At 37.7% G+C, this 23527-nt stretch overlaps 1 protein-coding gene across 1 annotated transcript; it reads left to right on the top strand.

Annotated features, from left to right (window-relative positions):
• The first annotated feature begins 4324 nt into the window (after positions 1 to 4324).
• LOC128663413 (keratin, type I cytoskeletal 42-like) lies at positions 4325 to 22865 on the top strand. The gene is made up of 6 exons (XM_053717736.1): positions 4325 to 4540; positions 8910 to 8992; positions 11734 to 11890; positions 12478 to 12639; positions 18221 to 18346; positions 22620 to 22865. Exons 1-6 carry the CDS (start codon positions 4370 to 4372, stop codon positions 22863 to 22865), a joined length of 945 nt encoding a protein of 314 aa, XP_053573711.1. The 5' UTR covers positions 4325 to 4369.
• Positions 22866 to 23527: the final 662 nt, after the last annotated feature.

The following is a 23527-nucleotide window of genomic DNA, read 5'->3' as shown; positions in this document are numbered from 1 at the left end:
GTATTTGCATAAAAGAATATCACCAGTTGTGGGATATGCACTGAATTTAACTTTTTAATCAGGTATTCAAGGCATTAAATTATTACATTGTCAAGTTTAAGAGTTACTTTGGCAATCATGGGGTAAAATCCCACTTGCATAACAAATTTACTTTATTGTATTATACTGTTCATTAACCTTGCGTGTTCAGAACAAGCAAGGTCTAAGTCATTGCTACATAACGCAGTGGTGCAAGTGCATTTCCAGATCTGCATCCATAAACTGCCCAGGATGTGCAAGACTTTGGGGGGTGGGGGATAAGGTTTGAGGTGGAAAAAAAAGGCTAATTATTTTTACATTTACAGCTATTAAGAGCAATATAATGTATAAATATATAAAAATAAATTGTATGTGTGTGTATTATTACTATTATTATTATCGGTTATTTGTAGAGCGCCAACAGATTCCGCAGCGCTATAAACAAAAGCGGAGTACAACAAAACAATTATATGGATCAAATGGGTAGAGGGCCCTTCCAAGAGTTGCACTGTTGTAGTCAGCTCTTAAGAAGGTGATCTACAAACAGCTGGACTCTTAGGCTTACATGCTAAGGGGGTTCAGGGGATAGCGATGGAGGAGAGGAACTGGTATAAAGAAAGGTTAGCGTAGGTTGTATGCATCCCAGAACAGTAGAGTATTTAGGGAGAGCTTGAAGCTTTCAAAACTAGGGGAGAGTCTTGTGGAGCGAGGTAGTGAGTTCCACAAGATGGGAACCAGTCTGGAGAAGTCCTGTAAATGGGAGTGTGATGAGGTAACAAGAGAGGAGGAGAGTAGGAGGTCATGAGCAGACCGAAGGGGGAGGGAGGGAGTGTATCTGGAGACAAGGTCTGAGATATAGGGGGGAGCAGTGCAGTTGAGGGCTTTGTATGTCAGAGTGAGAATTTTGTGCTTGATCCTAGAGGCAAGAGGAAGCCAGTGAAGGGATTGGCAGAGAGGTGCAGCAGATGAAGAGCAACATGTAAGGAAGATGAGCCTGGCAGAGGCATTCATTATGCATTTTAAATGAACTAGGCGGCAGGTGGGGAGACCAGAGAGTACAGAGTTGCAGTAATCGAGGCGGGAAAGGATGAGAGAGTGGATTAAAATCTTAGTTGTGTCTTGTGTAAGGAAGTGTCTAATGTTAGAGATGTTTTTAAGGTGGAAGCGGCAGGCTTTAGCCAAGGACTGAATGTGAGGAGTGAAAGAAAGATCTGAGTCAAATGTGACCCCAAGACATCGGACATGCGGGGTAGGGGTAATGATTGAGTTGTCGACAGTTATAGAGAGATTGGGGGTGGAGATTTTGGAAGAAAGGGGGAAATTAGGGAGCTCAGTTTTGGAGAGATTTAGCTTGAGGTAGTGAGAGGACATCCAGGAAGAGATGTGAGAAAGACAGTTATATGGGGCAGTAGTTTTCCAAGGACTTTGGGTCAAGGGAGGGTTTTTTGAGGATGGGGGTGACCTTTGCATGTTTGAAGGAGGCAGGGAATGAGCCGGTAGAAAAGGATAGGTTGAATATGTGAGTAAGAGAAAGAGTGAGGGTGGGAGACAGAGAAGGTATTCGATGTGAAGGAATAGGGTCAAGTGGGCAGGTAGTGAGGTGTGAGGAAGACAATAGGGAAGCCACTTCACTCTCAGTGGTTGGGAGGAGGGTGCAGAGAGTGGCAGAGGGGGTGATTGGGAGTGAAGTTGGGAGATTGCTGGCTTGTGTTGGGATGTTTCTTTGGATGGTAATTGTTTTATTGAAAAAGTAGTCAGCCAGGTCTTGAGCACTTAATGGAGATTGGGGGGGGGGTGCAGGTGGGTAGAGGAGAGAGTTGAAAATGGAGTAGAGTCTTTTAGGGTTTGAGAAGTGAGTGGGTATAAGATGAGAGAAGTAGGTTTGCTTAGCTAAGTGAAGGGCAGAGGTGTAAGAATAAAGAATGAACTTATAGTGCATGAAATCAGGTTCAGAGCGGGATTTCCTCTAGGCACGTTCAGCAGTGCTGGAGCATTTTTGTAGGTGGCGTGTTTGCTGAGAGTGCCAGGGCTGGAGCTGACAAAGTGGGGCTTTGCTAAGTTGGGGAGAAGTGAGAGTGCAGAGGAGAGAGTATTGTTATAGTGGGTTGTAGCAAGGTCAGGGCAGGCTATTGTGTAGGGTAGGCGTATTTGAATAAGGTTGCTTCCCTGTGATTCTCCAGTTATTGCCGCAATAGTAAAGTGGTAATGCAAGGTTAACAGTACACAATATAAGTTGGAGCAGATGCCAGAGTAGCTCAGCTGATAGATATGTTGCAAGTTAGAGTATTAAATAGTATTGTGGCAATAACTGGAGAATCACAGGGAAGCAGTTTGGTTAACTAAAATACATATATGCAGATTTTGAAATACAAATATATAGTTGCAGAAGAATGTTATTGAGCAATAAACTTGTAACAGCAAATAGTTGCAAACTTCAGAGTATAATTCAGTTGTAGCAATCAGAGAATGATAACAGCAAAATACAAACTTGTAATTTAGATTGAGTTCAGAGTTTTGCAAAATTGGTCTGGAAACAAAGCAGGAAGTATATGGTTACTTGTGGTTAGTAGAAATCAGACTTTAGTAGACAGGTAAGACATGACTTGAAAATCTCTAGGAAAGACATGCTGGAAACAAATACAGGGATGTGTTTATCCAGAACAAACTTTAAACCTAGTGCAATGCAAAATAGACCTGAACATGGCTAAATAGAAGCTGAGAGAATCAGGTGCATAAATAAGTAATTAGGCAGGTAAGTAAGCAGCAGAATCAATGCAGACTACGCACAAAACAGCTTGATTGACAGAAGTAGAAGTAGGCAGTCTTAAAGGGACAGATACCTGAGTCTACCTAGGTATGCTTTTCAATAAAGGATAGTGAGCAAAGCGAATTGGATAATAGAAGTAAATTAGAAAGTTGTTTAAAATTGTATGCTCTTTCTGAATCATGAAATAAAATCTTTGGGTTTCATGTTCCTTTCATTCTTCTCAGATACTTGCCAGAATATATTGCCTCTTTAACCATTTTTATGTCAAAAATAGATTTAAATATGTGGAATTGCTTTTCAGATGCACAACAAAATTTTAGTACAGTGTTCCTTTAAGTGCATTAAAACTTTATTTTGTTTTAAGGTGCATACATAAAATGTCTAATTTTTCTTTAAGACGATAGCAACATTGAGATATATGTTAGCTTTTTATCTAAATAATCTTACATAATCCCTTATACATCTGCTTCAGTAGTAAAACATAATCATAAAATCCTAAAGATTTATTTTAAAGTGTGGCAGGAAAATATAAATGTCACTCTTTGGCGTTACTATACAATATAAGTCATTAACAGCTTTTTGATCCTGTACTAAGCCTTAGGCTTTTATTATTGTTAGAATGAAGAAGAAGCCTCTTCCTCTGATGTTTGGCATCATAATAACTTTCTAACATATCCACCTTCTAAAATGTTAACATGAGTAATAGGCAAGATTCTTTTGTTAAAATGAATGGGTTCAAAATGTACAACAAATTGAGAAAAAAACAACTACAAGCCTGGAAAATGCCCATAAACATTGTTCATCATTCTACAACACCCACTATTTTTCATATATATATATGTATATATATATATATGTAGTAAAACGATAGTTCAGACTAACTAGTAGTTTGTAGAACAAGCTCCTGCAACTTTTGCATATTCAATTGAATCCATCTTCACAAGCAGTATGAAAAAGAGCTATTCTTCAGTTGCTTCCTTCAAAAGAAGCTGCCATCTACGTGGGCATTCTCCCAAGATTTCCAGTCATAACTCGTCAATTCATCATGGAGGATCCCATGTGTCTTATCATGGAGGGTCCCATTTAGCTCTTAATGAAGGATTCCACAAAAACCATATTGGTGGTTCTAATTTTTCACATCATGGAGGCTCCCTCAACATTCATTATGGAGGCTCTTATATGATGCATCATGGCAGCTCTCCCAATATCCATCATGGAGGTTCTTACAAGATGCATCATGGCAGTTCTTATAATACCCATCATAAAGGCTCTCATGTTTTACATTATGGAAGCTCTCCAAAGATACAACATAAAGGCTCACTTTTGTTTCATCATGGTAGCTCCCCTAAACTCCATCATGAAAGTTTGAAGGTTTCACACAATGATGGTCATCACAAAGCACCCACTAAGCATGAAGGATCATCATGCAAATCAGTATCTTTTTCTAAACATACATCTTCCAGTCATGGATGTGGTGTAGGAAAGATTTATTGTAGCACTAGTCAGGAAAGACATTCAAGCAACTTTGGAATCCACAGTGGTTGGAAAAATAATGGCCTGCTCAACATCAATGAGAAGGAGACCATGCAGATTCTGAATGACCGTCTTTCATCCTATCTAGATAAAGTACGCTTACTGGAGCAGGAAAATGCCCAGCTGGAGAAGAAGATCTGTGAGTGGTATGCAAAGAATGCACCAAGCTCACTGCCTGACTCTAGTCAGTACTTCAGAACCATCACAGACCTCCAGAATCAGGTATGACAGAAACAAAAATAAAAATAAGTCAAATATTCAACTTAAATATTTTTGATATCTTTATACAAAACAGCTACAGAATGCACAAATGCCTATCATTTTAGCAAATACTGTTGTAAGCATAAGACTTAAAGGTCTATTCTAGATATATTCAATTACACTGCAGTTCCTTTCAAAGACCATTAAAGGCTTTTTGTAAAATACTTATTTTTGCAAAAATACTTCTGTATAAATTCAAAACCTCTAAGCTGACTTTTTTTTTAATAGATGGCTTACTATACGTGTGGCTTTATCTCTTATGCACCCATAACTAACGATTAAAATGCTGTGATCAGTTGTTTGCATTTGTAATGCAACCACTTGCATTAAAGTAAGGCTTGCCAGTCATCCCAGATGAATACGTCTGTTTTGTATATGATTGATTTACAACCTCTGGGGTTGCGGACAGGTTGAGAAGCAGTGGTCGGGTCATCAGACTGGTGCTTCTTAACTTTCAGTAGCAGGCTTGCATAAGCACTATAGATGCCCCACTGCTGAATATGCAGCTTCATAAATGGGGCCTACAACTACAAAGGGCTAGACTGCAAGTGGTGTGCTAAAATATTAATGCTACTGTACGCTAACATCGCTCAAGTTAAATAGATAGCCCTATAAATTAGAAAGTTGTTTAAAATTGCATGGTCTATCTGAAGGATGAAAGTTTCATTTTGCCTTTAGTGTCCCTTTAAAAACCCTGCACACACACATACATACATACATATACACAAATACATAAATACACACACACATACATACACACACATACAAACATACATAAATACACACACACATACATACACACACATACATACACACACATACATACATACATAAATACACACACACATACATACACACACATACATAAATACACACACATACATAAATACACATACACATACATACACACACATACATAAATACACACACATACATAAATACACACACACATACATACACACACATACATACATAAATACACACACATACATACACACACATACATAAATACACACACACATACATACACACACATACATAAATACACACACACACACATACATACACAAACAAATGTATCCACTTACTTAAACATACACACATATATAAATATATATATAATATATATAATATACTGTATATGTATGTGTGTTTGTGTGTTTATATATATATATATATATATATATATACACACCCATATATAAATATATAAACATCCATACACACTCCTGAATCCAAAACCTTGTCATTTACCATATCTCTTTAAATCATTGTTAAAAAATATGTATACAATTAAAAAAACATTATATTACATGCAATATGCATTTGTATAACTGAAATACATTATATTAATATATTTTGGATGTGTTTTGTTATGCATATATTCAAGCATTACTGGCCTTGTAAAAATTATCTGGAAAACTTACACCTAGATTTAGAGTTTTGTCAGTAAAGACCCGCGGTACTAACAAGGCTTTTTTTTCCAGCGCACTCTTAAGCCAACGCTGGTATTTAGAGTTGTCTGAATGGCTAGGTTAGCCTCAGAAAAGGGAGCGTTGAGCATAATTTAGCTCCACTTCAACCCTCAATACCAGAGTTGCTTAAAGGGACACCGTACCCAAAAAATTTCTTTCGTGATTCAGATTGAGCATGCAATTTTAAGCAACTTTCTAATTTACTCCTATTATCAAATTTTCTTCATTCTCTTGGTATCTTTATTTGAAATGCAAGAATGTAAGTTTACATGCCGGCCCATTTTTGGTGATCAACCTGGGTTGTCCTTGCTGATTGGTGGATAAATTCATCCACCAATAAAAAAGTGCTGTCCAGAGTACTGAAACCAAAAAAAAGCTTAGATGCCTTCTTTTTCAAATAATGATAGCAAGAGAACGAAGAAAAATTGATAAAAGGAGTAAATTAGAAAGTTGCTTAAAATTGCATGCTTGATCTGAATCACGAAAGAATTTTTTTGGGTACAGTGTCCCTTTAAGTCAGCGGTAAACTGGAAAAACGTGCTCGTGCACGATATCCCCAATGGGGAAACAATGGGGCTGAGCTGGCTGAAAAAAAAACCTAACACCTGCAAAAAAGCAGCGTTCAGCTCCTAACGCAGCCCCATTGTTTCCTATGGGGAAACATTCTCTAAGTCTGCACCTAACACCCTAACATGAACCCCAAGTGTAAACACCCCTAATCTTACACTTATTAACCCCTAATCTGCCGCCCCCGCTATTGCTGATACCTGCATTATACTATTAACCCCTAATCTCCCGCTCCGGACACTGCTGCCACCTACATTATTGCTATGAACCCCTAATCTACTGCCCCTAACATCGCCGACACCTATATTATATTTATTACCCCTAATCTGCCCCCCCAACGTCACCGCCACCTAACTACACTTATTAACCCCTAATCTGCCGACCGTACCTTGCCGCCACTATAACTTTATTATAGTAGCGGCGATGTTGCGGGCCAGAGATTAGGGGTTAATAATTGTAGGTAGGTGGCGGTGATGTTAGGGAGGGCAGATTAGGGGTTAATACAATTTATTATAGTGTTTGCGAGGTGGGAGTGCGGCGATTTAAGGGTTAATACATTTATTATAGTGGCGGCGAGGTCCGGTCGGCAGATTAGGGGTTAATAGCGGCGACGTTGGGGGGGGCAGATTAGGGGTTAATAAATATAATATAGGAGATGTTAGGGGCAGCAGATTAGGGGTTCATAGCTATAATGTAGGTGGCGGCGGTGTCCGGTCGGCAGATTAGAGGTTAAAATTTTTTATTATAGGGTTTGCGATGTGGGGGGGGCCTCGGTTTAGGGGTACATAGGTAGTTTATGGGTGTTAGTGTACTTTGTAGCACAGTAGTTAAGAGCTTTATGTTCCGGCGTTAGCCCATAAAGCTCTTAACTACTGACTTTTTTTGGTGGTAGGAGTCTTGTCGGTAGAGGCTCTACCGCTCACTTGTTCCAAGCATCCAAATACCAGCGTTAGGCAAATCCCATTGAAAGATAGTATACGCAATTGACGTCAGGGATCTGCGGTAGCCTGGAGTCACGGAAAGAAAGTGTGCGGTAGACCCTTTCCTGGCTGACTCTAAATACCAGCGGGCGGTAAAAAGCAGCGTTAGGACCCCTTAACACTGCTTTTGATGGCTAACGCCAAACTCTAAATCTAGCCGTTATTTTTTTATTATTCACTTGTAATATGATATTGTAAACTATTCTTAGCGCAGGTCTGAGTGCATAATAAGGCTCCTTTGCATTACTGAATGCGTTCCACTTGGAATCTAGCCAATAACGTTCTAGGTATTTTTATATTACACTACTGTATACTTCAAATGTTACTATAACTTAAGGGTTAATACATTTATTATAGTGGCGGCGAGGTCCGGTCGGCAGATTAGGGGTTAATAAGTGTAGTTAGGTAGCGGCGACGTTGGGGGGGCAGATTAGGGGTTAATAAATATAATATAGGCGATGTTAGGGGCAGCAGATTAGGGGTTCATAGCTATAATGTAGGTGGCGGCGGTGTCCGGTCGGCAGATTAGAGGTTAAAAATTTTTATTATAGGGTTTGCGATGTGGGGGGGCCTCGGTTTAGGGGTACATAGGTAGTTTATGGGTGTTAGTGTACTTTGTAGCACAGTAGTTAAGAGCTTTATGTTCCGGCGTTAGCCCATAAAGCTCTTAACTACTGACTTTTTTTGGCGGTAGGAGTCTTGTCGGTAGAGGCTCTACCGCTCACTTGTTCCAAGCATCCAAATACCAGCGTTAGGCAAATCCCATTGAAAGATAGTATACGCAATTGACGTCAGGGATCTGCGGTAGCCTGGAGTCACGGAAAGAAAGTGTGCGGTAGACCCTTTCCTGGCTGACTCTAAATACCAGCGGGCGGTAAAAAGCAGCGTTAGGACCCCTTAACGCTGTTTTTGATGGCTAACGCCAAACTCTAAATCTAGCCGTTATTTTTTTATTATTCACTTGTAATATGATATTGTAAACTATTCTTAGCGCAGGTCTGAGTGCATAATAAGGCTCCTTTGCATTACTGAATGCGTTCCACTTGGAATCTAGCCAATAACGTTCTAGGTATTTTTATATTACACTACTGTATACTTCAAATGTTACTATAATGCCCTTGATGATTTCAGTTAAGGGACAATTGTTCAAAACAACTAGATTTCTCATCATTTTGCTTATACTATATATAAAAATTAGAAGTGATACAACCTATTAAATTCAAAGCAGTACAATGTTGACACTCGGTGTTGTTAACACAATTTAACAACATGATTTATTTAAAATAAAATGTGTTTGTTTTTAAACAGATCTCAACAGCAACAACAGAAAATGCCAGAATTATCCTTCAAATAGATAACGCCAGGCTTGCTATTGATGACTTCAGGAGCAAGTATGTGTTAAAGTATTGAGACTTAGGACCTCAGATCAGCTTCCATAGAACTCCATCATTAGGAATGACCACGCATGTTCTCTCCAGAAACACTCAATTCCCTCTCTGCACCCTAAACTCCTAAACAACTGTACAAGTAGAATTGCTGATCATATGTAGCAAAACAGCTTTGCACTTTCATTTAATTATTTATGTTTTCCCTTTTTCTTGTAGTTTAATTTTAAAAACCGTGACCTTTCCAACTTCTGTTAAAAATGGAAGTGCAGACTCCAGACTTAAATGGATTTTTTTTTTCTTGTTTCAGAGAGAGAATACAGTTTCAAACAACTTTCCAATTTACTTAATTTAGCAAATTTGCTTCATTCCTTTGGTACTCTTTGTTTTACGGAGCAGCATTGCACTACAGGAACCATTGGGTGAACTAATGATAAGAGGCATATATGTGCAGCCACCAATCAGCAAATAGCTCCCAGTAGTGCTTTACTGCTCTTGAGCCTACCTAGGTATTCTTTTTAACAAAGGATACCAAGAGAACAAAGCAAATTATATGATAAAAGGAAAAATGGAAACTTTAAAATTGGATGCTCTATCTATCTGAATCATGAAAGAAAATTTTAGGGTTTCATGTCCCTTTAAAACTGCTATATTCTGCACAGTCACTGGCTGCACACTCTACCACTATGAAACCAAAGCAAGCCAAAATAATCAAGTCAAATTTCATCAGTTTTTCAAATCATTTAAAATATATTTAGAATGAAGGATATGCAATATTTTTGTACGCATATTTTTATATTGCAATTGGAATACACAGTTGCTTACCTTGGCTAAAGCTCACTAGTTCACTAGGTTGCTTAACAAGAAAAGAAAGACCTGGTAAGTGCAAAGTACCTCACTGGAGTGACTAAAAAAGTGTATGCCTGAATACTTAGGGCTAGATTTATTATGCTGTGGATGCAACTGCTTCCACGCAAGCCTTTAGGTGTAAGACCTCTGCTCCTTAACATGATCTTACTCTTAGTAAGAAGGGTTTTTCACAAATTTGCTTTCTACATTCTAATTTGTTCTGTTTTCCTGATCACAATCTAAATTCTGTTTAATTAAAGGGACACTGAACCCAAATTTATTCTTTCATGATTCAGGTAGAGCATGCCATTTTAAGCAACTTTCTAATTTACTCCTATTATCAATTTTTCTTGGCTCTCTTGCTATCTTTATTTGAAAAAGAAAGCATTGAAGCTTTTTTTGGTTCAGTCTCTGGACAGCACTTTTTTATTGGTGGATGGATTTATCCACCAATCAGCAAGAAAAACCCAGGTTTTTCACTGAAAATGGGCCGGCATCTAAACTTACATTCTTGTATTTCAAATAAAGATACCAAGAGAATGAGGAAATTTGATAATAGGAGTAAATTAGAAAGTTGCTTAAAATGTCATGCTCTATTTGAATCACAAAAGAAAACATTTGGGTTCAGTGTCCCTTTAACAACACATTTAAGGGGTAATTTTTCACTTATAGTATTCAACAGTTAAAAAAGACTTGAAAAACCCAGGACAACACTTTTCAAATGATTATCGCGTAACCCCAAAATATTACAAAACGTAACACAGTTTTTTGTGAATGAGCAAATACATTAATATTACCCCTGCCATATAAGAAGCAAAGTCACCAGAAAGAAGAAAATGCTATCTGCTCAATCAATTAAAGATGAAACATTAATAATAATCCATTTTATACTAATAAAATGATTCAGATCAATAACCCAACCAACAAACATGCCCATAATATATCCATAATGTTCAAATCCCTTATTGACATACACACATATCCCTATGAAATGGATCACAATAGTTTAATTGCAAACATATCACTTAATTGCATCACAACAAACTATTAATATTAATCAAAATACAGCACCTTCAATCTATGATGTAAACACTAAACCCATGACATTTTGATTATCATTAATCGTGCACATTTGGTTTTTGGATTATGACAGGATATTAAAGGTGTGGATAACTATTATTATCAATTTCATTTAGTTGTATAGCCCTGCAAAATTCTGTAGTGCTAGTTTTTAAGAGGTAGCAATTTCCATTTTTAGGGGTATTCATAGCAGGATTGTGATCACTGGAAAAACACATTGACCATACTGACCAAAGTTAAAAAATTGTTATTTGCTGTAAACAAGAGCAAAATTGTGGCTAACCCCAAAGTTAGCATGGGGCACTACTGCAAGAATGTCATTCATTACGGCATTAGAATTTCACCATAATTGTAAACCAATGGAAATTGAAATGCAGTTACATAAAATACTAAATGGATGCAAATTGTATTCAAGATATATTTATGCTGTGTAATGTTATGGAGAAATCTGTGCATTGATGTTCTTTATGCGTTTGCTCAGACAAGCTCTCAACATATCCATCAGGGGTCTGTTTCAATATATGCTAAAAATAAAAGGCAAAAGTTAAATAAATAGAACTAAAATGGTTCTGAGAGTTTTTAGCTATGTTGAATACCTCCACATTAAACCCCAACTCCCAACAAAATGTTGCTTTAGAGGAAACCTCATGAAGTTATACTAGAAGGCACCTTTATTTCAAGGGACAATCACAAAATGTATTCCATGAATACTGAAGCCTGATCAGAATGAACTGTGAGCGACCACGTTACTTTAGTGAATCTGCCCAATAGTTAGTCTTGTCTACAAGTGTACTTCCCTGATATTTTTACATTTTTAGGTATGAGATGGAGCTCAGAAGCCGTGAAACTGTTGAAGGAGATCTGATCAACCTTCGTAGGATTCTAGAAGGACTGAACAGGGACGGTTGTGAATTGGGAATGCAGGTGCAAAACTTTCAGGAGGAGCTCCAGGAAATGAAAAAGAACCACGAGGAGGTAAGGGATGAAAAAGGTACTGCTGGAATTATTCATCTAAATGTGTGACATAAAGCATGACCTAGGAATACAGCAACATTTTGTAGCCTTTAAGAATACATAACAAGCGTTTGAAAGCTGAACCTGAGGAATGTCACTATGTTGCTATCTTTCAGGGTTCTATCAGTTTTATATTTTGCTAAACATTCCATTTTACTCAAAGTCAAATTGAGATATTAATTGCTTGTTATATCCTACTTTGGATACTGTAGATGCTATAATTAGCATCTACAGCTCTACTGTGCAGATACTTTTATTGTCTACCTATATATTAAAAAATCTTGCTCATAAAATTAAAATGTATTTTTTACTCAGCTACTGTTTCATATTTAATCTGTATTATTAGTATTATTACATATTCATATAAATCATCTCACCTTTCATTACTTTTGCCTCTCTGTGGAATTTGTATTGTTCATTTATTATTTACTTTGTATTTTTATTTGTATAGTTATAGCAAACAATAAAAAGATATTGGAAATTAGAAAAAAAAAAGTATATCACCTATTCATAAATGATTCCCATACCTATTTTGTGTGTCATTACAGGAGGTCAGCTGTCTTCGAGCTCAACTGGGTGCCAGAGTTAATGTGGAAGTGAACGCTGCACCTTCAATCGATCTAAACAAAGCATTGTCTGAAATTCGACAGCAATATGAAAATTTGATGGAGCAAAATATGAGGGAAGCTGAGAACATGTTTCTTACTAGGGTATCTGGATTTATACATACTCTCTACTTTTTTTTTTTTCTGAGAACAGTTTACCATTGGGTAGAAATATGTTTTTGTTATTTGTTTGCATAACTAATGAAAAACTTTATCCATAATTATTTTGTTATCTGAACAAACTAATGAATTAATAAGAAAATGTGTTCATTAATTAATTTAGGCCTAGATTTAGAGTTCGGCGGTAAAAGGGCTGTTAACGCTCCGCGGGTTTTTTTCTGGCCGCACCATAAATTTAACTCTGGTATCGAGAGTTCAAACAAATGCTGCGTTAGGCTCCAAAAAAGGAGCGTAGAGCATTTTTACCGCAAATGCAACTCTCGATACCAGAGTTGCTTACGGACGCGGCCGGCATCAAAAACGTGCTCGTGCACGATTCTCCCATAGGAAACAATGGGACTGTTTGAGCTGAAAAAAAACCTAACACCTGCAAAAAAGCAGCGTTCAGCTCCTAACGCAGCCCCATTGTTTCCTATGGGGAAACACTTCCTACGTCTGCACCTAACACCCTAACATGTACCCCGAGTCTAAACACCCCTAACCTTACACTTATTAACCCCTAATCTGCCGCCCCCGCTATCGCTGACCCCTGCATTACACTTTTAACCCCTAATCTGCCGCTCCGTAAACCGCCGCCACCTACGTTATCCCTATGTACCCCTAATCTGCTGCCCCTAACACCGCCGACCCCTGTATTATATCTATTAACCCCTAACTTGCCCCCCACAACGTCGCCGCAAGCTACTTAAAATAATTAACCCCTAATCTTCCGACCGCAAATCGCCGCCACCTACGTTATCCCTATGTACCCCTAATCTGCTACCCCTAACATCGCCGACCCCTATGTTATATTTATTAACCCCTAATCTGCCCCCCACAACGTCGCCGACACCTACCTACACTTATTAACCCCTAATCTGCCGAGCGGACCTGAGCGCTACTATAATAAAGTTATTAACCCCTAATCCGCCTCACTAACCCTATCATAAATAGTATTAACCCCTAATCTGCCCTCCCTAACATCGCCGACACCTAACTTCAATTATTAACCCCTAATCTTCCGACCGGAGCTCACCGCTATTCTAATAAATGTATTAACCCCTAAAGCTAAGTCTAACCCTAACACTAACACCCCCCTAAGTTAAATATAATTTTTATCTAACGAAATAAATTAACTCTTATTAAATAAATAATTCCTATTTAAAGCTAAATACTTACCTGTAAAATACATCCTAATATAGCTACAATATAAATTATAATTATATTATAGCTATTTTAGGATTAATATTTATTTTACAGGCAACTTTGTAATTATTTTAACCAGGTACAATAGCTATTAAATAGTTAAGAACTATTTAATAGTTACCTAGTTAAAATAATTACAAATTTACCTGTAAAATAAATCCTAACCTAAGATATAATTAAACCTAACACTACCCTATCAATAAAATAATTAAATAAACTACCTACAATTACCTACAATTAACCTAACACTACACTATCAATAAATTAATTAAACACAATTGCTACAAATAAATAAAATTAAATAAACTATCTAAAGTACAAAAAATAAAAAAGAACTAAGTTACAGAAAATAATAAAATATTTACAAACATAAGAAAAATATTACAACAATTTTAAACTAATTACACCTACTCTAAGCCCCCTAATAAAATAACAAAGCCCCCCAAAATAAAAAATTCCCTACCCTATTCTAAAATACAAATATTACAAGCTCTTTTACCTTACCAGCCCTGAACAGGGCCCTTTGCGGGGCATGCCCCAAGAATTTCAGCTCTTTTGCCTGTAAAAAAAAACATACTATACCCCCCCCCCAACATTACAACCCACCACCCACATACCCCTAATCTAACCCAAACCCCCCTTAAATAAACCTAACACTACCCCCCTGATGATCTTCCTACCTTGTCTTCACCATGCCAGGTTCACCGATCCGTCCTGGCTCCAAGATCTTCATCCACCCCAAGCGGGGGCTAGACATCCACTGAAGAAGTCCAGAAGAGGGTCCAAAGTCTTCCTCCTATCCGGCAAGAAGAGGACATCCGGACCGGCAAACATCTTCTCCAAGCGGCATCTTCTATCTTCTTCCATCCGATGACGACCGGCTCCATCTTGAAGACGTCCAGCGCGGATCCATCCTCTTCTTCCGACGACTAGACGACGAATGACGGTTCCTTTAAGGGACGTCATCCAAGATGGCGTCCCTCGAATTCCGATTGGCTGATAGGATTCTATCAGCCAATCGGAATTAAGGTAGGAATTTTCTGATTGGCTGATGGAATCAGCCAATCAGAATCAAGTTCAATCCGATTGGCTGATCCAATCAGCCAATCAGATTGAGCTCGCATTCTATTGGCTGTTCCGATCAGCCAATAGAATGCGAGCTCAATCTGATTGGCTGATTGGATCAGCCAATCGGATTGAACTATATTCTGATTGGCTGATTCCATCAGCCAATCAGAAAATTCCTACCTTAATTCCGATTGGCTGATAGAATCCTATCAGCCAATCGGAATTCGAGGGACGCCATCTTGGATGACGTCCCTTAAAGGAACCGTCATTCGTCGTCTAGTCGTCGGAAGAAGAGGATGGATCCGCGCTGGACGTCTTCAAGATGGAGCCGGTCGTCATCGGATGGAAGAAGATAGAAGATGCCGCTTGGAGAAGATGTTTGCCGGTCCGGATGTCCTCTTCTTGCCGGATAGGAGGAAGACTTTGGACCCTCTTCTGGACTTCTTCAGTGGATGTCTAGCCCCCGCTTGGGGTGGATGAAGATCTTGGAGCCAGGACGGATCGGTGAACCTGGCATGGTGAAGACAAGGTAGGAAGATCATCAGGGGGGTAGTGTTAGGTTTATTTAAGGGGGGTTTGGGTTAGATTAGGGGTATGTGGGTGGTGGGTTGTAATGTTGGGGGGGGGTATAGTATGTTTTTTTTTACAGGCAAAAGAGCTGAAATTCTTGGGGCATGCCCCGCAAAGGGCCCTGTTCAGGGCTGGTAAGGTAAAAGAGCTTGTAATATTTGTATTTTAGAATAGGGTAGGGAATTTTTTATTTTGGGGGGCTTTGTTATTTTATTAGGGGGCTTAGAGTAGGTGTAATTAGTTTAAAATTGTTGTAATATTTTTCTTATGTTTGTAAATATTTTATTATTTTCTGTAACTTAGTTCTTTTTTATTTTTTGTACTTTAGATAGTTTATTTAATTTTATTTATTTGTAGCAATTGTGTTTAATTAATTTATTGATAGTGTAGTGTTAGGTTAATTGTAGGTAATTGTAGGTAGTTTATTTAATTATTTTATTGATAGGGTAGTGTTAGGTTTAATTATATCTTAGGTTAGGATTTATTTTACAGGTAAATTTGTAATTATTTTAACTAGGTAACTATTAAATAGTTCTTAACTATTTAATAGCTATTGTACCTGGTTAAAATAATTACAAAGTTGCCTGTAAAATAAATATTAATCCTAAAATAGCTATAATATAATTATAATTTATATTGTAGCTATATTAGGATGTATTTTACAGGTAAGTATTTAGCTTTAAATAGGAATTATTTATTTAATAAGAGTTAATTTATTTCGTTAGATAAAAATTATATTTAACTTAGGGGGGTGTTAGTGTTAGGGTTAGACTTAGCTTTAGGGGTTAATACATTTATTAGAATAGCGGTGAGCTCCGGTCGGAAGATTAGGGGTTAATAATTGAAGTTAGGTGTCGGCGATGTTAGGGAGGGCAGATTAGGGGTTAATACTATTTATGATAGGGTTAGTGAGGCGGATTAGGGGTTAATAACTTTATTATAGTAGCGCTCAGGTCCGCTCGGCAGATTAGGGGTTAATAAGTGTAGGTAGGTGTCGGCGACGTTGTGGGGGGCAGATTAGGGGTTAATAAATATAACATAGGGGTCGGCGATGTTAGGGGTAGCAGATTAGGGGTACATAGGGATAACGTAGGTGGCGGCGATTTGCGGTCGGAAGATTAGGGGTTAATTATTTTAAGTAGCTTGCGGCGACGTTGTGGGGGGCAAGTTAGGGGTTAATAGATATAATACAGGGGTCGGCGGTGTTAGGGGCAGCAGATTAGGGGTACATAAGTATAACGTAGGTGGCGGTCGGCAGATTAGGGGTTAAAAATTTTAATCGAGTGGCGGCGATGTGGGGGGACCTCGGTTTAGGGGTACATAGGTAGTTTATGGGTGTTAGTGTACTTTAGGGTACAGTAGTTAAGAGCTTTAGAAACCGGCGTTAGCCAGAAAGCTCTTAACTCCTGCTATTTTCAGGCGGCTGGAATCTTGTCGTTAGAGCTCTAACGCTCACTGCAGAAACGACTCTAAATACCAGCGTTAGAAAGATCCCATTGAAAAGATAGGCTACGCAAATGGCGTAGGGGGATCTGCGGTATGGAAAAGTCGCGGCTGAAAAGTGAGCGTTAGACCCTTTCCTGACTGACTCCAAATACCAGCGGGCGCCCAAAACCAGCGTTAGGAGCCTCTAACGCTGGTTTTGACGGCTACCGCCGAACTCTAAATCTAGGCCTTAGTTTCTCCACTTAATAGATAGGGAAACTAAATGAACGGACAAAGATTTTTCTAATTTTTTTGTTACTTTGTTTAGTTAATGAATTCATTTGGAAACAAATAATTAAATGGACAGTCTAGTCAAAATTAAACTTTCATCATTCAGATAGAACATGCAATTTTAAACCACTTTCCAATTTACTTTTATCATCAAATGTGCTTTGTTCTCTTGGTATTCTTTGTTGAAAGCAAAAACCTAGGTAGGCTCATATGCTTATTTCTAAGATCTTTAAGGCCGCCTCTTATCTCAGCACATTTTGACAGGTTTTTTTACAGCTAAACAGCACTAGTTCATGTGTGTCATATAGATAATATTGTGCTCACTCCCGAGGAGTTACCAAGGAGTCAGCACTGATTGGCTAAAATGTATGTCTGTCACAAGAACTGAAATAAGGGGGCAGTCTGCAGAGGCTTAGATACAAGGTAATCACAGAGGTAAAAAGTGTATTAATATAACAGTGTTGGTTATGTAAAATTGGGGAATAGGTAGTAAAAGGGTTATCTATCTTTTAAAACAATAAAAAGTCTGGAGTAGACCGTCCCTTTAAAAATTTTTTGCATGTCTATTTTTCATGATGTACCCAGATCTTTAATATAATGTATTTATTATTAAAATATATAAATATATTAATATGAAAAATATATAATACATAATAATAAAATCAAATCATTATAATAACGTAAAACATAAAGAGGTACCTTGTTGCTAGTCTTTTCTTTTTAAAGAACATTACATTTATATCTGGTTACAGCTTCTTTTTTTAGATAATGAACTTTAGATAGCTTTTTGCAAGTCGCAAGTACACTGATTAGTGGTAAATATACAGGATCCTTAACAACCTCTGAGTATGTGGTTCAGGTTTACCCCTTTAGTCACTTCAGATTGATATGTGTATCTACTATATTTTCCCTTCTGTAAAAGCACTGACTAAAATCTATTTATTACGATTTTGTCTTTTGATCTCAGAGTGAAGAACTGAATCGCCAGGTGGAATCAGGGTCAATTCAAATGCAGTCTGTCCAAACTGATCTGATAGACTTGAAACGCTCCGTGCAGACCCTGGAGATTGAGCTTCAGAGTCAGTTGAGCATGGTATGGTTGATACATATTAATTAATACAATTAATGTATATGTATTTATGATTGTATTATTAAATAAAAAAAGAATATCTTCATATTGTTTAACCCCTTATGTGTGGATGATGTACCATGATACGAGGGGTTTCGGAGATCACTGTGTCCCTCCTGCACTTAACCCGCATTTATGGTGGTCTAATACTCTGGCATTCCCAGGGGAATCCAGGGATACTGGTGAAACCCTGAGGTGCCACCTGAACCAGAGAGCTAAAGGGAGCTGGATGGGGGGTTGGTATTCAAACCCCTAGATCTCGGCTTTGTGAAGCCCTAAGATCCCTGACAAAGAGCCTAATAGGCAGGAAATGCCTTGGATGAGCAGTTGACGTTTAGCTGAAACAGTGATGTCTTGGATTTATGTCAATAAAATGTTGAACTTTTATTTACTGGAGTGACGGCTCGGACTGTCTCTGTCAACTACATTTTATATTATTATTATCAGGTATTTGTAAAGCGCCAACAGATGTTGCAGCGTAAATACCTGATAATAATAATAATATTATAAAATATAGTTTAATTTTGTGAAGCCCTAGAAACCCCAAGACCCATAATTTCAAATGTAGCCGCTTGCTCTTGTGGGTTAAATTTTAAGCACAACTTAAAACAATCAAACAAAAATACACTTATATGCCCTTATAACAGACCATAAAAAGGCAAAGAGACCCCCAAGACCTTTATGTTGTACTAGAAAGAGAGATTTTAAGGAGCTCCGTCAGGACCAAGACAGGAATTTCAGCAATTTGTTTTTAAAGTATCAAAAACACTCAAGTTGACAAATAATTTAATGTTGCACCTAGGAAATTTGCAAGTTAATATCGTGATAGCATCAAGAGTGTTAAATAGTAAAAACACACTTTCTATTTAAAATAAATAAAACCATGCAATAAACCTACCAGAGGGTGACTGCAATGCTACAGAAATCTGTCACTAAGGTAACCAAACCAAGGATCTATGCAGGTTTTATTTCCGAATTCCAGTCAAGTCCAAAAAAAAAATAACTTTAATGTTTAAGATAGGGCATGTAATTTTAAACAACTTTCCAATTTACTTTAATCACCAATTTTGCTTTGTACTCTTGGTATTCTTAGTTGAAAGCTAAACCTAGGAAGGCTAATTTGATAATTCCTAAGCCCTTGAAGGCCACTTCTTATCACATGCTTTTTTATTTGCTTTTCACAACAGGGGAGAGCTAGTTCATGTAAACCATATAGATAACATTGTGATCATGCCCTTGGCTTGTGGCAGACACTGCACTAATTGGCTAAATTGAAAGTCAATAGATAATAAATAAAATGTCATGTGATCAGGGGGCTGTCAGAAGATGCTTAGATACAAGGTAATCACAGAGGTAAAAAGTATATTAATATAACAGTGCTGGTTATGCAAAACTGGGGAAAGTATAATAAAGGGATTATCTATCTTTTAAAACAACAAAAATGCTGGTGTTGGCTGTCCCTTTAAGTCAGTAAAAGTGACCAAACGCCTCTACCAGTGGGTAACACTGTGAAATATGTTACCATGGTAATCAATCATTAAGGATCTATGTTTGCCACAGGCATCTTACTTTATAGCCCAGAAGTTACTCTTTAAAATAAAACCCTCTTTATGTTTTAATAGCCAGGTGATCACTGTGATAATAGTGATCACCTGGTGGGAATTCATGTCTTACTCATAGGACCGGTGTTTGTGTTTAGCTGTAATTTTCTTCTTACTCATTTACTGTACCCACACATATTATATACCGTTTTTCTCACCATTAAATGGACTTTCTAAAGATACCATTATTTTCATCATATCTTATAATTTACTATAAACAAAATTATAAAATATAATGAGAAATTTGAAAAAAAACCCCACTTTTTCTAACTTTGACCCCGAAAATCTTTTACACATCTACAACCACCAAAAAATAAACATGCTAAATAGTTTCTACATTTTGTCCTGAGTTTAGAAATACCCAATGTGTACATGTTATTTGCTTTTTTTGCAAGTTATAGGGCAATAAATACAAGTAGCACTTTGCTGTTTCCAAACCATTTTTATCAAAATTTGCATAAGTTACATTTTAACACTGATATCTGTCAGGAATCCCTAAATAACCTTTCACATGTATATATACTTTTTTAGTAAACACCGCAAAGTATTGATCTAGGCCCATTTTGATATATTTCAAGCCACCATTTCACCACCAAAAGCGATCAAATAAAAAAATTGTTCACTTTTTTACTAACTTTTTCACAAACTTTATTTTTTTTTTTACAAACAGCTTGTGCAATTATGGCATAAATGGTTGTAAATGCTTCTCTGGGATCCTCTTTGTTCAGAAATAGCAGACATTTATGGCTTTGGCATTACTTTTTGGTAATTAGAAGGCCGCTAAATGCCGCTGCGCACCACACTTGTATTATGCCCAGCAGTAAAGGGGTTAATTAGGTAGCTTGTAGGGTTAATTTTAGCTTTAGTGTAGTGTTGTAGACAACCCAAAGTTTTGATCTAGGCCCATTTTGGTATATTTCATGCCACCATTTTACCACCAAATGCGATCAAATAAAAAAAATCGTTAACTTTTTCACTAACTTTAGGTTTCTCACTGAAATGATTTACAAACCGCTTGTTCAATTATGGCACAAATGGTTGTAAATGCTTCTCTGGGATCCCCTTTGTTCAGAAATAGCAAACATATATGGCTTTAGCATTGCTTTTTGGTAATTAGAAGGCCGCTAAATGCAGCTGCGCACCACACTTGTATTATGCCCAGCAGTGACAGGATTAATTAGATAGCTTGTAGTGAGCTTGAAGGGTTTATTTTAGCTTTAGTGTAGAGATCAGCCTCCAACCTGACACATCCCACCCCCTTATCCCTCTTAAACAGCTCTCTTCCCTCCCCACCCACAAATGTCCTCTCCATCTTAAGTACTGGCAGAAAGTCTGCCAGTGTAAAAAAAAAAAAGTTTGTGTTTGTTTTTTAATTTTTTTAAATTACATATTTTCTGCAGTGTAGGATCCCCCATTACCACCCAACCTCCCTGAGCCCCCCAAACAGCTCTCTAACCTTCCCCCCCTCACTATTTGGTGCCATTTTTCAAAATAATGTGCCCTTTTTTATATAAATATTTATTTTTCTGTAGTGTAGCTGCCCTCCTCAATACCCCCCTCCCCCTCTCCCAGATCCCTTTTTTAAAACATAATTTCCCTCCTCCCTCTCCCAACACTCGCTCCCACCAACCGCTCCCACCAAGACTTCAATGCACATATTAGTGCAGATCGCGGGCGTGCGCACGCGCACACACATGCATGCACACACCACCTGCCCCGTGCGTGCTCCCGCACGCACCGGGGACTGATCCGACACAGCTGGCTGGAAGTGATACAGTGATAGGCCACCCACCCACCTCCCTGCAGCTGCTCCCACCCACCAACAATCGGCACCATCGCTGGCCGATGCAGAGAGGGCCACAGAGTGGCTCTCTCTGCATCAGTGTTTGAAAAAAGGTATTGCAGTGATTGCTCAATATCGAGGCATCACAGCAATACCGTGAAAGCGACTGGTAGCGATCAGGATCACTTCTAGCCACTTTAAACCCCTAACGATGTACATGGTACGTCGTTGGTCTTTAACGACCAGTTTGTGTATGACGTATGCTGTACGACATGTGTCGTTAAGGGGATAGAGTTTAGGGAACAAAACACACACTATTGTTTATACATTGCTAAAGGGAAACTAAAATCAAACTTTCATGATTCAGATAGATCATACAACTTTAAACAACTTTCCAATTCATTTCTATTATCTAAATATGCACAATGTTTTTATATGCACAGTTTCTGAGGCACCAGCTCCTACTGAACATGTGCACACATTCACAGAATATACATATATGCATTTGGCGATTGGCTGATGTTTGTCACATGATTCAGTGGGAGGGAAAATAGACCTAACTTTAAAATGTGTCAGAAAAAAATCTACTAGTCACTTGAAATTCAAACTAAGTGCTATTGCATTGTCTTTTAATTATGCATTTACTTATTATGATATTCTATGTTGTTTAGTGGTCCTTAAATTAGAATTTTATCTTTAAAAAATATATATTTTTTAACACTTTTTGTTGCAAAATGATTAATGATATATAGATAACAGTATAGTGTTGAACAGTCTCTTGAAAATGGATTGTGAATGCCAAGAACTGTTCTGTCCCATATTAAAAGAAGGTCTTTTTTCTTCTTTTTTTTAGACATCGGCTCTAGAGACAACTTTGGCTGAGACACAAGCTACTTACGGTTCACAACTTGCCCAGTTGCAAAATTTGATCAACAATGTAGAAGGACAGTTGGCTAAAATTAAATCAGACTTGGAGCGCCAGAATCAAGAGTACAGGCTGCTCATGGACCAAAAGACCCACCTGGAGATGGAGATTGCTACCTACAAACGACTAATAGAAGCACATGACATCCCGTATGAAAAACTATTTTACTCATAAGAATTTATACAAAACTATAGTCATAATGTAATATTAGGTTGAGAAATTTGTTAGGATTTTAGAAAGTTTCTCATGACTACAATAATATTCTATAAAAAGCAAACAGATACATCATTAGATTGTCAGGTCAAACATTTATGGAAAATATTTGTAATGGTTTAGATTGTGATTTAAAAGTTTCAGTGTCAATGAAGAACTTAAATATGGGGCCTAATCAGTAGTGAATTAGAATATGTGAGGCAATGGTAACCAAAAAAAATATTTAATATTTATTTTTTCTAGTGCTTCCGGACATAACATGACATCAAGTGGAACTCATGGTACGTTATACAAAAACACAAATGTTACAAAGTAATTGTATTATAATAGGCACTACTGTTCTATGGAGAGAAACCAGGAGCGGGCCTGTTCTGTGGTATTATAGGGTACTGAAAAAAAGCAACACGTGTTTTGGTTCTGTAGAATCTGTAGAATCATTTGCATTCCATTAAATATAGATGTGAAAACTGCACAAATAAAAATATAGCAGCCAGACGCAGTGTTGTATTTGGTGCATATTGGTGCTGAAATAGCAAGGCCAAAATACGTACTGCATAGTTTAAGTTACCGCTACACTGTTGTGATTGACACATTTTTGTGCCGACATGGATAATACAATGATT

This window comes from Bombina bombina, chromosome 1, assembly GCF_027579735.1.
Source record: "Bombina bombina isolate aBomBom1 chromosome 1, aBomBom1.pri, whole genome shotgun sequence".
NCBI lineage: Eukaryota > Metazoa > Chordata > Amphibia > Anura > Bombinatoridae > Bombina > Bombina bombina.
The sequence above is the reverse complement of the archived record's forward strand: the minus strand, read 5'-3'. Positions and strand labels throughout refer to the sequence as shown.